The 15,477-nt window shown below is 41.3% G+C and overlaps 2 protein-coding genes across 2 annotated transcripts; one reads left to right on the top strand and one right to left on the bottom strand.

Moving 5' to 3' along the window:
* Positions 1-616: 616 nt before the first annotated feature.
* arrdc3a (arrestin domain containing 3a) lies at positions 617-9,216 on the bottom strand. Its single transcript, XM_061672226.1, has 8 exons — positions 8,683-9,216; positions 6,021-6,102; positions 5,784-5,931; positions 4,911-5,013; positions 4,563-4,819; positions 3,789-3,945; positions 3,558-3,700; positions 617-2,938 (listed from the first exon to the last, which is right to left on the bottom strand). Exons 1-8 carry the CDS (start codon positions 8,960-8,962, stop codon positions 2,870-2,872), a joined length of 1,239 nt encoding a protein of 412 aa, XP_061528210.1. The 5' UTR covers positions 8,963-9,216; the 3' UTR covers positions 617-2,869.
* Positions 9,217-11,393: 2,177 nt separating this feature from the next.
* On the top strand, positions 11,394-15,314 carry arsk (arylsulfatase family, member K). Its single transcript, XM_061672228.1, has 8 exons — positions 11,394-11,623; positions 11,894-12,023; positions 12,109-12,268; positions 12,905-13,187; positions 13,255-13,426; positions 14,214-14,438; positions 14,548-14,763; positions 14,847-15,314. The coding sequence occupies exons 1-8, from the start codon at positions 11,519-11,521 to the stop codon at positions 15,119-15,121; spliced, it is 1,566 nt and encodes a 521-aa protein (XP_061528212.1). The 5' UTR covers positions 11,394-11,518; the 3' UTR covers positions 15,122-15,314.
* Positions 15,315-15,477: the final 163 nt, after the last annotated feature.

The raw sequence follows: 15,477 nt of genomic DNA on the forward strand, positions 1-15,477 counted from the left end.
CAATGAGGACAAGCGCTGCAGAAAATGGTTACATTGATGGTAAATTTGTTATCTATAACCTATATGACCTTCAGGTCATTTTAGAACTCCATTCAAAGAACACATGCAAACACAACAAAAAGAAGACATGCATCAAATAAAGATGATTCTGATCTTGTGCACGTCTCATGTAAAGCTTTTGAAATGAAAACCTAAGGCTGCAAAACTTAAAAGTGCTTAAAAAATGTGAAAAGACTCATGTTGATTACAGTGAAGGCCTATTATAAATTCGTTGAACCCCGTCTACAGTGACAATGGGCATTATCATTATACTTCAGACTGCCTCTAGAGGCGCTGTTGCACTGATATCAGGAATGCAGTCCAGCTCCACGTGTGCTTGCTGTCTAATGAATTTCTGCTTAAGTGTGTTGCATTTAGGCCAGCGCCTCTTTAGAAAGAAAACATACATTGCTGGACTGGAAAATAACACAATGCAAACATTTATAGATTGTTCGTAATTACAAAAATATTTGTAAACTACATGACTAATCGAGTTGTGCCTGACAAATGTGATGAAGTGTTTAGTTTTGATAATTCCGTGTTTTGCATCGATAAAAAAAAAAGACAACCAGTTGAATGGTAATTTCGAACAAAATGTTTATTCAAATCAAAAAAAAAAGGAAGAACTAGACAAAAGAGGAAATCATTCAGAACATAGCATATTCATAGAATATCCATACATCGTCACGATTAACAGAAGAAAACACAAACATAGAAACAGAGAATGAAGAAAACTCAGCGAGTGATATTGCACTGTATCTAAAATGTTGCAGGCCTCTTCTCCCGATCCATTTGTCCTCTGAACATTTCAGTTCCTGCCTTTTATCAGCTTAGTCTTATTTTTGGACTTACTCAAGCCGGACGTGTGGAATCGACCAGCGTGGAGCAAATATGTCAGCTTATTCATCATTATGAAGCATAAGAGCATCAAACAAATACAACGGAGGGAGAAATTAAAAGGTGGAAAACCATGTACATCTGCCTCAGATGAGGAGGGCTGATCAACAGCCTGCGAGACCGCGTGGGTTCTCTGTTTGTTAAACTACACCAATGCCCTCTAATAAGTGGAAAACTAATTATGAGGCCTCTCTGGGCTGTCTTGTCTTGCTTCTAAAAGGACTGGCTTTTCCCTTTTTGTCCTTTTGAATGGAATTGAAAACACACAAGTGAACGAAAAAGTGACAAGAATCAACGAGAGGCAGAAAACTAACCTAAAATAAGTCTTTTCTGTGTCAAGGCCACAAAGATAAGATCACTTGAATGATCTGCAGTTTGTCACTTGTCGTCAGAAGCGTTCTCGTTGTCAGCTGGATCTCCACACATGCACACGTACACGCACCCCACATAATGTAAACTAATCTTTAAAGATTAAATAATGCATCCATGTCCTACACAACACTGCTTCGCTGAAACTTGATTAGTACCATTTTTTCTAAATCCAGACCTTCACCATGTAATGCTATTTTTTTAGTTACTTAAATAAAAAAGTGCTGCGCATCCTATTTCCTGACAAACCCATTGTTACCGCAGCTGGCCCATTGTGTTGAATGAGTGAGAAAACCAATGTAGTACTCATGTCAACATACCACTACTTGTTCTGACCAGACTGCACAAAAAGGTCTGCTTCCCCAAACTAGAAGCTGCATCAATCAGTGCTCATCTTTTTTTCTTCTTCTTCTTCATCATCTTTTTTTTTGAATAAAGCATTCTGGCTTCACTGGTCTGGTAAAATGAGCAAGTGCAGCAGGACAAAAAGGAATGTGTCTACAAAAGCTGCCAAGCTCATCAGCATGTCGTTTCTCTAAATAGTTTTGGTAGCTTGAAACAGACAGAAATCTTCATTATTTCTTAACAGTGCAAATAAAAACTTTTTTTCTGCTATGTTCACACTGTTTGACATGAAACAGTGCTTTTTGGGCAGTAAGAGATTAGGAAAAGAGGGGCAGCAGGCATACATCAGGGAGGAAAGTCTCCCCATTTTAGTAGCAAAATGAGGCCTGCAAACCCCTCCTCCAAACAAACCGACACACACACACACACACACACACACACACACACACACAACAATAATTCTATGATCGGAGCGAACAACAGGAGGGAAGCCATACTGGATCCAAGCAGAGGAGGCAACGTCTTCAAAAATCTCAAGGTAGACAAAAGTGTGCTGCGGTTGTTTTTTGTTGTTGTTTAAAAAAAAAAAAAAAAAAGTCCAGTCGTTCCAAGTCACTCAGGAAATGTCATAAGGAAAAAATTATTTAACAGCTTAAAAGGAAAACAAAATCAGTGCATTGTTCTTGTCTTTTTCAGTCTTGCGTCTCCCGCAGTCTGGAAAAGCAAGCGGTTAAACAGAGCCACTCGAGTCAAGTCAAGAAGAAAGATGTGCAAAACGAAATCCCAAAATGAGGCAGGGGGACTTCTGCTCTGTCGGTGGCACTCTCGTCGAAGACGACCAGGGCGTCCACATCTTGGGTGATGGCGTTGTTTTCTTTCTGATGCAGTCTGGACGTGACCGGTGTAGCCTCGTGTCCCTATGCGCCACACCTTCAGACTCTTCCTCTCTACTTAAGGCTTGCCATACAGATGGAAAATGTCTATACACAGACCACCCTCAGCAAGCGAGTGAGCCACCAAAACAGTGACTCTCCTTTAGCGTCACTGAGGAAAACACAATTGTCCAATCCCAACTCAGCCTTTATATGTTGGATCCTTCGGATTTCTCTCTTGTCGTCAAAGACGCCATTTTAGGAGAAGAATGAACAACGTGGAGCCTTGCAGCGTGCAGGTTTCTTTGGGTTCCCGAGTCAGCCAAGGGAATTTTTAGGACGACATCTCAGCGTGACGGACAGGCGTCGGGCCTGCACACTTCCGGACGGTTGGCATGGTTGGGGTTAGGATCCACCTGGAGAAGAGGGAAAACACAAATGGTTTATCATTCACAGGAGCAGTCCTCATGTACCGTACACTGCAGTGCCTGGGAGCATTTTGTTACTCAACTGCGGAGAGTACCAATCATCTATTTGTGGTTCTCAAACTTTTCACACAAAGTACCACCTCAAAAAATACTGACCTCTCCACATACCATCATAATGACCAAAATTGTTCAATCACGAATCATTGTATTATAGCGCAAGACATTTATTTGAGGTAGGCCTTTATTTCTGCAAACAATGTAAGACAAAAAGTATTGTACAACAACAAAAACAAATTAAAGATAATGCTTTCTCCCATTAACGTCTGTGCTCGCTTGTAGACAGTGGACATCAGATTGTTCTTGTGATGTTTTAGTTTGATTTATGTTTAATATTTTTTTAGGTCAGTGTTGAAATGTTTAGTTTAAACATCACTTTACAGATGCCATGTCTGCACTGCGAGCTTTGTGTGTTGTGATAAAGTTGCCTACTGCATGACAAGGTTGTACAAGTCATATTTGGAGTTTAAATTTATTCAGGGTGCATCTTTGAGAGTTGAGCCTACTATTTGAGGAAGTACGGTATGTGACTGCATTAACCCGGGTTTACCTCTGAGTAGAGAGGGGGCGGCTGGAAGCGGAACTCGTGGATGTAGGCGAACAGAGGTCCATCCAGATCCTCGCGAGCGGCTGGCACATCCAGATTGCTCTGCCGCTGCTCTTCCGTCACAATTTCTGCATAGCTTGGAGGAGCTAAACAAGAAGAGATACACGTTAACACTTGAGGAAAGTCTACTCTGAAATGAACTTTTTCCAAAAGAAGCATGGAGTTTCAGCCTACCTTCAGGCCTCTCAGGCAGACCCATCCCCAGCCAGGTCATGCTGCACTGGCTGCTCACGCTGGATGTGCGGGAGCCAAAGGGATGCAGGGGGATGGTTCCGATGACTAGCGGCAGGTTCAGGGAAAGGTTTATTGCGCCTGGTATGTCCACATACACCTAAAGAAACACACAAGGAGACCACATAAGACTACTGAAAGGCCACAAGTTCTTTAAATGACCTGAAGTGATACAATAGAATGGCTGCCCGTAATGTGGGTCAATGTCTTCAGGTCAGATGCTTATAGTAGATACTAGGTAGCTCCAGTGGCCGTTTACAGGGTAAAGAGGCAATAAGCACCGCTGTTGCCACAGATACACTGAGATAATGCTCTTAGCAGCATGTGGAGCTAACACCCGGTCTAGTCCAGGCCCGGATAGGGCAATGCGAGCTGAGTCAGCTCAGAAGAAATACGAAGGGTGATGAGGACACAGTGAGAGAAAGCCAAAACACGTGGTCAAAGAAGCTGAGTGGAGCCTTGATAGTCAGACACAATTGTTTAATTTCTGTGCAGTTTGCTATAAGGAACAACACAAGTAGAATCAACCCTCTATTGGGGTACCAATTTTGCCATGCTAAATTTTGAATACAGTGCAAGTAAGGTTTTATGTCATGTTTTAGCACATTTCACTGAATAATTTTATACACCATTGTTTGGTAAATACTACAGATTAAAAACAAAACATCTAAGAAACTCCTACGCTCCAGTGTACTCGAAATATTCCCATGTGCTTACCATGAGGGAGTATTCCACTCTGATGATGCTGCAGTCCAGGATGGAGGGAGACACGGGCGGGATTTTGAGCATTTTGCCGCTCCAGGTCTCCGTCTTGCCCGAGGACAAGGACTCGCCCCTCAGGTTGGCCACTAGCTGTTTGACCTCCTTCATCTTCCCTTTGGCGTAGAAAGTCTGAGTCTGGTAGATGGCCGCCTTTGGCACCACCATGCGGGACGAGCAGTTCTCGATCTCTGCAAAGATCTGGATCGACTCTCCTGTAATGTCGTAGCGGGAGAAGAGGCGAAGCAATGAAGTCACTCAAAGATTTATATAACAGATGATTAAGTGTATCAGCAGGATTCTTACCTGGTGTGTACCCCTTCCGTTCAATTTTGGCACTTAGGGAAATAGGACCTGAGGTGCAGAACCAACAGCAAAGTGTCTTGTCCTTTGTGCCGGCCTGCGGTGACTAGAAAAACAAAACAAAACAGGCACATTAGACCTAACTTTTCTAAAACCTGTCCCTGGTCAGTTTGTATTGCCTACTGTTTAGAGTAAACGTTGGTAGGCTATTTTCTTGGCAAGGGGATTTTTGAGTCATACATCTGTTGTCGAGCCATCTATTTTCAAATGCGCTTGTCCTCATGAGGGTCAACTGCTGGGCTCATTTTGACAGACAAGCATTCAAACTCACATTCACACCTATAAACTATTCAGTCTTCACTTAGCTTAACATCCATGTTTTTGGAATGTGAGAGGAGCAGAATCACAGAAAAATGTTGAGACATTTTATATATAATATGAAAAAATATGAACAGAAATTTTCTTCTAAAGTATTGTGGTGACACAGTGAACGAGTGGCTTCAAATTTGATCAAAGCAGCATTAAATTTGGGTTTCTTTAAACTAAAAGGTACTGTGAGGCCAACATGCCAACCACTAGGCGCCGTGCTGCAACGTGTGTTGTTTTGATAATTAAGAACTTTGTCGATGTTTTTTTTATAAGTGTGGTTGTCAGGAAAGAACCAAATTTCTCAACTGGGCCTTTTGAAAACCTTGCATTAAAAAGAGTTTATCCTAAAATTCAGATATTCTACAACACTATTGCGGTTTTAACCATAAATTACAGTCTTGTAATTGCATATTGAGATCAGCTGAAAAAGTTTCCGAGGTTACGACAGACGAAAGCAAAATTGCGTCTCTGATGAGTCATTCTTGTTGTATCACAATTCCTCCTTACCAGCAGTAACGGAGTGTTGATGTCAATGTGCTCAAAGACTGTGAATTCCTTCTTGGTCTTGATGGGCAGCAGCCACGGCCTGTGGAGTTCTGCCTTCACCCAATAGCGCACGCTGCCATGCTTCCCTTCAAAAGAGGTAGCCAGGGGTCTGCAAGGGACGCGCAAAAAGTTACTTTTTCCCGCAAGTAACTTAATAATGAGGTGGGCCCTTTTGTCTTGCGGGGTGAGAACACTCACGTCTGTGGAAGCTCCAGGCTGAATGCATACTCGTGTCGTCCTGAATGTATAGTGGTGAGTCCTTCCTCAGAGTTGTCATCATCTGAAAAACAAGGCGGACACTATTCCAAACACGTGTATACCATACCTGGATACATTCCTCTACGAAGGCATCTGAAAGTCATACCACAGAAAAATAAAGGAAAAAAACAGAGGGTGGGGGAGACAGAAGAGAATAAAACGGATTTTACTATGATATCTGCCTGTATATCGGTCATGTATAGATTGCAGGGGTGCAAGTGCATTTGACCAAGCCCATCAGGCAAATGCTAAAAATAAATGTAATGGACCCCTGCACATTTGCTGTTCTGCAATCGTGGATTCATCTATTCGCAGATTTGCTTGGGAACCTAAACCCACTTATTCGTGGAACACCCCCTTATTCAGGGTACCCCCCCCCCCTCAATCACCCACCTATTTGCGTTTTTTTTTTTTTTATCCGATCACCTGCTTATTTGCATTAAAAAAATAATAATAATCAAAAAAAACGTATATATTTTTTTCTTCATGGCAATTATAATTAACGTCACCTATTCCCTATTTTTTGCTATTCACCGTCCTTATCCCCCGCAAATACCGGGGGTCTACTGTACAATCAGGGAAGCCGTTATATATTAAAAAAAATAAATTAAAAAACACATTTAGTTCACCCAATAATGCTCATAATGTTGAATGTGACATATTTATTCATAAATCTAGTGTGGTCTTCAGAGGGCTTTAACTAAAACGGCCCCTTAGGGAAACAAGTTTCCCCTCTTCTGATGTACTACTAGATGAGTAAACCAAGATTTTGATAACAGAATAAAAGTTGAGAGCAGAATCTCAAAGTTCATTGCATGAACCAAGGAATCCACAGGCAAAGACACCGGAGTCTGCTTAGCAACAACCAAACCATAATGTGCAGCTTTTGCGGCTCCAATGTGAAATAAATATACCATTGACGCCATAAGGAAGCAAGTCAAAAGCTGCTTCTGCCAGCTCAGCAATCCCTCCCCTCCTGCAAGCAACAGACGTGTGGTAAACAAGTGCAGAGCTGTCAGTCAAAGGCAGCAGCAGGAGGAGACCGGCCTAAACCGGTGCAAGCAGCTCCTACACACACACACACACACACACACACACCCCCACCACCCTGCAGACATACATAAACATGCATTCATTGCACACTCGCTGTGCGACACTGCAGCCTGCACAGCTCTGGAGCAACTACTACAGCACTTTTATCCTCCACAGTGCAGCAGGAAGCCCAGTGCTACTACATAGTCCATTTATGTAGGATTCTTCGTTTTGCTGCCAATGACTTCTTAATGGACTCTAAACAACCAATTTGTTACACTCATATTGGGCAGCAGTTAATATATGTTGGTGAATACAAGCCATTATATTACAGATGCTCCCTAGGATCGGTAGGATGACATCTGAGTGATCTGATTGGACACTTTAACAAGTGCTGTTATAGACCATGACCATCTTTGCTTCGTCACCTTTGTTAGGTTGTATAGCTCCCGTAATGCTTGCTGTTATTTGCCGATTACTTAAATGAGGATAAGCGACACAGAAAATGGATGGATGGATAAATGTATTTAACATGTTAAATCATTATTAAATGACTCAAGATGTTGCAAATTATTTTTTTTTGTTTGATGCGCTTACAATCTTATACAGCTCTCATGCAATGTGAATTATTTGACTTAGAATAATATAATTGTGATTGATTAATCAAAATGATAGCTTCAGTGCAAATACCAGTTCTCATATTTGTCATTTCATGTTTATAGTTTGGATTGTTAGTCCATACTTGTATTGTACTGTAATTTAATTATAATTCAACCAAAAACCATAATGAATTGTCTGGATTAGTTGTTTTAAAATTGGGGGTGATCTTATTTTTCTTGCCTGTAGTATTTATTCATTGAATAATTATACGTGATTACATTAAATCATTGCCTGCTGACAATTAAAAACTGTTTTTTAAACAATTTTAAAAAAGGTCAGTCAGTCATGAGTCTCAAAGGGCTTTGATTTTTATTTTTTTAACAGAGACCTATTTAAAATTACAAACTAGGATTTCTTTTTTTTTTTTTTTTTTTTTTTTTACAATCAAAAACTTGGTTTCGTCATTATCCGCAATGGTGGCGTCATTGGGCCACACATGAGCACCACAGCCAATCACAGCGCGGCGAGGACGGAGCCATGGCTGTAAACCCGCCCACCGCCAATCCAGTTTTCTGAACAGGATTGAACCGCTTTGAACAATGGGTGGAAACTTAAGAAAAGCCACAAAGAAACCTATTTTACCACATGAATGTGCGCTAAATTTCACCAACAAAGCCGTGAAGACACTCGTGCAAGTTCTAACCCTCTCACACCGCTTCGAAAATGCCCACAATTGTCGTTTTTTGGAGTGAAAAATCCAGCACGGGTACGGCTGTCATTCATTCTGACATATCGACTCCATCAGGTAACCACGTACGCGGCTGTCATTGCGACCCCAAAGCTCAACTATTAAACCCTATTAAAATTGAAATATTGTATGCTTTTGTTGTTGTTGTGTTTAAATGCAACATTGAACTTGCAGCATCTCTCGCCCCAAAACTTAAAACACACACGTCCGAGCCAGTCTTACCTCTCTCGTGCCCAATGAGGACGTCTTTATGGTTGAGATATTCCACTTCCTCCGTGTAGTTCTGCGTGTAGGCGGTGTTGGAACCGGCGTTCCGAGACTCGGTCCAGCGAACTTTGGCGAAGCCTTTGGCGTGGATCTTGAGGGACTTGACGCGGATCTCGCCGGTCACCTCGACGACCACCCTCCCTGAGACGCAGTCCCCGCTGGAGAACACGGGCACGTTACTGTCATGGAGACAGTCGTAGCTCACCGTGAAGCTCTTCACCTTCCCGAGCACCATGGTTGGAGGCTTTTTTTTTTTTTTTTTTTTTTAAAGACACCTAGAAATGTTTAAGAAAATTTGTGTCTGGTGGAGGGGGGAATGAGTACAAAAAAAAAGGTGTTGGTGCCTCCCTGCGAGAAGCAGTAGGCACGATCAGTGGTGTCGATGTGTGCGGTTCATTGAGATGCGTGAAGGCTGAATAACAGCAGAGACGCTGTTATCGTCCGCCCTCTCAGCCGCTTGGTCTCCGGTCAAAGACAAGGCAGCTCGGCAGCTGAGCTCACTTTAAGCGACCGGAGATGTGGAAAAACAACCCCCTTGCGCATGCGCACCGCTCTCTCACTGCCCCCTCTCTCCCTCCTTCCGCCTTGTGGAGAGGAGGAGAGGGCCAGATGACAAGTTTGCTCCAACAGCTGAAAGATGGGACAAAAGATACAGCTTTTTGCACCAAATCTTATTAACCCCGTTATTATTATTCCTAAAAAATAATAATAATACAAATCCGAGTTCTTACACTAAGTCAAGCGTTGCCCCACCCCAGAGAATGTGAGAATGTATCTCTGGCTGTGTCGATCAGCTTGCAACAATATGTGGGCAGAAGGTTTGGCTGCACTGTGTATGTGTATGTGTACAATCATACATATGAATTCACACATATGGTCCACACTACTCCGCAAATCAGCAGAGCACCAGCTTGCACCGATGAATCAATACAGAAAATGCTGGAGGTTATTGGAAGAAATGGGTCATAGGCATTTGAATGAAATAACGTGACATCTTCAATTCCACATGATGTTGTTTTTGCATCAAAATGTAAAAAGGACCCTTCTGCAAGGGGGGGGGGGGGGGGGGGGGGGGGGGGGGGCAGGAATCTCATAGTGTTTGAACAGAAGAAGAAAAAACAACTCCAACAAGCTCAAAACGCCATCTGCAGCCCACTGGGGCTACTGCTCTGTCATGCGACGCCACCTGTTGAGCAGCGCTGCAGCTCCCCATAACATAAAACACTGCAAAAACACATTTTAAGCCATGGATAGGGACCTACCTTGGTTTTGAGTTCACGCTTTGACATTGGCCACAGTAGGCTAAGGGAACAAAATGCAAAACTGCTTATCTCTTGTGTAAACAGTGACTGATTTAATGGCATTTCAAATCCACAGCTTCAATCTGGTCTCAGTTTGTCTATTTTTTAAGGAAATGAATGACCCAGACAAATGCACCAATAACAGTATGAACAGTGTGAATTATGATGCTATAAAAACACAAATGGCATTGGTTTTTACTTTGGCTCCATTTGAAGAGCCATGGAGAGGAGGTATATTTGTAGTGCTCAAGGTTGTTTTTTTAATTGTAATTTTTTCATGATGCACTGATATTCACGTAAAACTGATGCCTTTTCCAATGACTTACCAAGTTTGACGTACACGTACTGCCAAAAGCATATCACAAGCCATGATTTCTGCGAGCCAGAGGCTGAGCTGCAGTGTGTTTGTTTACGGACTGGTGTGTGGCTGGAGGCAGTAAAAGCAGTTTTCCATTACTTAATATGTTTGGTGCGGGAACCCTGATAATCACCCCACCATATTCCATAATTGCCCCTGCTTTGAATTTTTTATTATCATTTAGAAGGCGGATTTGGAACAGAAGTCAAGCTAAATGTTATTTGTTCCATTAATCTCAAAGAGCCTTCTGAGCCTGTTTTATCCATCCATCCATCCATTTTCCGTACTGCTTATCCTCACTAGGGTCGCGGGTGTGCTGGGGGCTATCCTAGCTACCTTTGGATAAGAGGCAGGGTACACCCTGATCTGTTCGCCAGCCAATTTATATGAAGTCAAATTGATTCAACATTTTATTATTTTTAAGTTTTATATATATTTTAAATTTATTATAATGGTATACAGGCCCAGCATTGTGACAGTAATACCCACTTTAGATAAGCTGGCACAGGGGATGACCCACTAAAAGTCTAAAAGTTATAGCACTGTAAAGTTCTAGTTTTGTACGGTAATACATTAGTTTAAGAATGATCAATGCTTCTATCTAGCGGGTTTAACGTGTCATTACAAGTACGTACACATACAAGCGTTCCTCGGTTTACGATAGAGTTCCGTTCCTATGGTGACAACGTAACTCAAATTCCTACGTAAATCCGAATATACGCTAACGCACTAGCAACGTCAAAATTATTGTAAATATTTGTATTTAGAAACACTTCGAGGCCATAAATATAAAACAATCACACGAAAAACACTAAGGTACGGAGGTAAAGGAAACCTCGTTTGCTGTATAAAGGACCCAAAGTAGTTAAGTCTTACATTGTTGTTTATTGTTTTTGTAGAAAACATATTTTGTGTCTGATGTGTTTAAATATTGTATCCCTTTTCCTATTTTATTTCTGTTTCCCTTAAAAGTTGCTGCGACTGAATTACTTTTGCTCTTATTGTGTAAAACTCAACCCGGATGTTGTTAGTGCAAAAGACTACGTTGAAGGCATATGTTATGATTTTGTTGATGTACTTTGAAAATATATTTTCCACTTGCTTTCTACTGTAGTATCTTTTTAATATTACCATGAATTTAATATTCGCTGTGATGTGTCTCTTTCAAATGTGTGCTGAAAGTTTGAGTCACAACGGAACAAGACCTAACATTGTAATGGTGATGACGGATGCATTTGTGAGTAGACATGTTGGTTTTATGTATTTTATGTAAAGGGCACCAAAAAACTTGGACAATCATTATAATTGCTCAGTTTTCACACTGGTAATAGGTTGTATCAGTGTTGCTTGCAGTAGTGTAAAACTGCACTACTGAAAACCAAAACATAATAAACATTTTAAATTAATACCTCTCTCATAGAGTCCAAAACAGAACATGTTTTGTCTGTTTTAATAAAGCTCTTGTATTTGGTTCTTATCGAGTACTTCCTTGTTCTTGTTTGTGCAGGATGGGCGCTTGACATTTAATCCCGGCAGCAAAGTTGTGCAGCTTCCCTATATAAACTATGTCAGAGAGCTGGGGAGCACCTTCATTAATGCGTACACCAACTCTCCCATATGCTGCCCATCTCGTGCAGGCAAGACATCATCATAATCCAACTGTCACTCTACAATTGTGAAGTAAGTAATATGGTTGAAAGTTAATGTGTGTCATGTCTGTAGCCATGTGGAGTGGCCAGTTTGTCCACCTCACTCAGTCATGGAACAACTATAAGTGCCTCGATGCAAATGCGACCACATGGATGGATCTGCTGGAGAAGAATGGCTACTTTACGAAGATGCTTGGGAAGCTGGACTACACCTCAGGGGGACATTCCCTCAGGTACCAGTCAGGGATGGGGATGACACTGCATCTGAAGTGTTATGTAAGGGTTGTCTTCAGATTTACAAAGATTGTGTTCATTTCTGACGAACACTGCAATTTGACAATCTAATTAATAAACACTTATTAATATGGTTGTAGTTCGCAGTGGTGGTGAACTGGATTATATTGAGAGCTATTGCGACATGGATGTAGCTAATCTCAGTATGATGCATTGTTGTATTAACACCACTGTAACCTGCAATTACTAAGCAGAAAATGACTTTTCAAAATGAATGCCTTCCTGACGGGCAGCACAGTGATCTAGTGGATAGAACATGTGCCTCACAGTTCTCAGGTTCTGGGTTTGAATCTCATCTTTGGCCTTCCTGTGATATTATACATAAAACACATGCAAAAATGTCACACAACACGGTACTCTCTGTATGAATAAATACGCATAGAAAACCAAGAAATGCATATTCTAAGAATAAATTGCTTTTTCTATCCATTTCTAATCCCATGCTTGTTGTGCTTATTGGGTGTATTATCTCAAATAACGCACTGTGTATGTGCAACTTTTCTCCAGAATCAAGTTCCTACTATTCAGTTCTGTCTCTGTTTACCGTTTACATGGTGGTGTTCATACTGTTGCAGTAATCGTGTTGAGGCCTGGACACGGGACGTTCCCTTCCTGCTGCGCCAAGAGAGTCGGCCTGCCACTCAACTGATGGGCAACAGGTCAACAGTGAGAGTCAATACAGTGGACTGGAAAAACACAGATTTTGCCACAGACTGGATCCATCAGAAAGCTGCATCCTCGCACCGACCTTTCGCCCTTTACCTCGGCCTCAATCTACCTCACACCTACAAGACTGATTCCCTGGGGCCTACTGGTGGAGGATCCACTTTCCGCTCGTCTCCTTACTGGCTGAAAAAGGCATGATTCATCTTTCCTGATCTCAGATTTTCTCCTGAGGCTAAATCACTCAGTTTTATGTTCGCAGGTGCATTCTGAGCTTGTCACTGTTCCCACATGGCTTCCCTGGGCTTCAATGCACCCTGTTGACTACTACTCCACCGTCACCAAAAACTGCAGTGGGCATTTTACAAAAGAGGAAGTCAAGAGAATCCGAGCCTTCTATTATGCCATGTGTGCTGAAGCAGATGCCATGTTGGGTTGGTTGACTGCAGTAACAGTGAAAGACAGAACGCTTTTATTGTTCTCCTTTTGCTATCACCCTCTTTGGTCCTCTTTGTGATGATTTTATATGCTCCAATTATGTCCAAAAGTATTTGGTCAATGATAAGAATTTTTTTCATGATTTTGCTTTCATACACAACCACCATGGTTTTGAAATGAGATGACGAGATTGAAATGTAGGCTTTGACAAATACATGACATTTGCGGCACCATTTGGAAACAACCATTGTAAGTAGAATGTCAATTTCAAGCGGCTGAAAAATATTTGATAAGGATCCTACACTAAAAAGCAATTCAAGATTCTTTGAATGTAAATTATTAGAATGGTCTTGACTGTCCGAATCCAAAAGAGAAGGCGGTAAGACGAACAAAAACAAACAACTTACAAGTGAAAGGGACCGCTGAAGGCATGAGAGCTTCTTTTAATCAGGAAACTAGGAATTTGGGGATGTCCCTGGACTCTGGACAAAGGATTTTCATCCAAGTAATATTATTATTATTATTATTATTATAATAATTTATTACAAAAATGTCACTTTTTCCAGCCAATGGAAACTGACATATTCTGAATAAAACTGCTTTAATATACAGTATAAATGGTAAATACCTTATTTGTGTGAAAGCTTTTAAGTTAAGGCTAAAAGTGTACACTTCAATCACATCAAATCCATTGTACGGTGTATAAAGTCAAAATGGTTTGACTTCTTTATCGACTCACTCAAATGGATAGATGAGGACAATGTTAAATATCTCCCTCCACAGGACAGGTCATTTCTGCATTAAGAGACAGAGGTTTGCTCAACAACACTGTAGTGATCTTCACAGCCGACCATGGAGAGCTAGCCATGGAGCACCGTCAGTTCTACAAGATGTCCATGTTTGAGGGAAGCTCCCACGTTCCCTTGCTCATCATGGGGCCCGGGCTTGCGTCAGGCTTGCAGGTCAACCAGCTTGTGTCACTGGTTGATCTCTACCCTACTGTGTTGGGTATGGAAGATGTTAGAAAGTATTAAAGCAAATCTCTGTCATTGGTACAGATACTAAAAAAGTAATATTTACAAACTTTTAGCACACTCACATTTGTCTTATATTGCAGATATTGCTAAAACCTCTGGAATAGCGAATCTCAGTGGCAACTCGCTGCTTCCTCTTCTGGACAAGTACACCACGTTTCCCAAGAGGCAATATCCAGACTGGGTTCTGAGCGAATATCATGGCTGCAATGTCAATGCGTCGACCTACATGCTGAGAATTGGCAAATGGAAATACATCGCCTTTGCTGATGGACTGAGTGTGCCTCCTCAGCTCTTTGGTAAGTACTTAACTATTTATCCATCTCTCAAAGTAACCCTTGAAATACAGTATGGACTCCTTTTTGTTTTTGCTCTACTGTAGACCTTTCGCTGGACAAGGAAGAACTTGATAATGTGGTCTTCAAATTCCCAGATGTGCAGGCGGTTCTCGACAAGCAGTTACGTAGCATTATAGACTATCCAAATGTTTCTGCAACTGTCCGTGTCTACAACAAAAAGGAATTTGGTGCCTGGCGCCAAAGTGTCGGTAGCAACTACAGTCAAGCTATTGCTAATCTCAGGTGGAATGTTGATTGGCAAAAAGATGTTGTGACTAATGAAAGACTAATTGACAGGTGGCTGGATGAGTCCTCATGATACTGAACTATAAACTTTAGTCACATATCATGGCTAACTTGTACTTTTTACCTACATTCTCGACTTCTTTCACCAATTGTCTTAGAATTTGGATTATAATGTTAATATATCTGTATTTCTAATTCTGCCATCTTAAATGTCAAATAAATTAGTTTTATCCTGTATTCAGTTTGAGTGGTATGTATTTTCTGTAATAGTCAAATATACTACAAATGTTCTTTTGCACACTATGCACATTTGTATGCGCAGACATCTAAAATTTTGTTATTCTTGGATGTTTGACGTGCAATGTTGGGTATTTATTATTTATTTGTATTAATTTCCCTTTTTGTCTATATTATTTTCGTTAAAACACC

This window comes from Phycodurus eques, chromosome 3 (genome assembly GCF_024500275.1).
Source record: "Phycodurus eques isolate BA_2022a chromosome 3, UOR_Pequ_1.1, whole genome shotgun sequence".
NCBI classification, from domain to species: domain Eukaryota; kingdom Metazoa; phylum Chordata; class Actinopteri; order Syngnathiformes; family Syngnathidae; genus Phycodurus; species Phycodurus eques.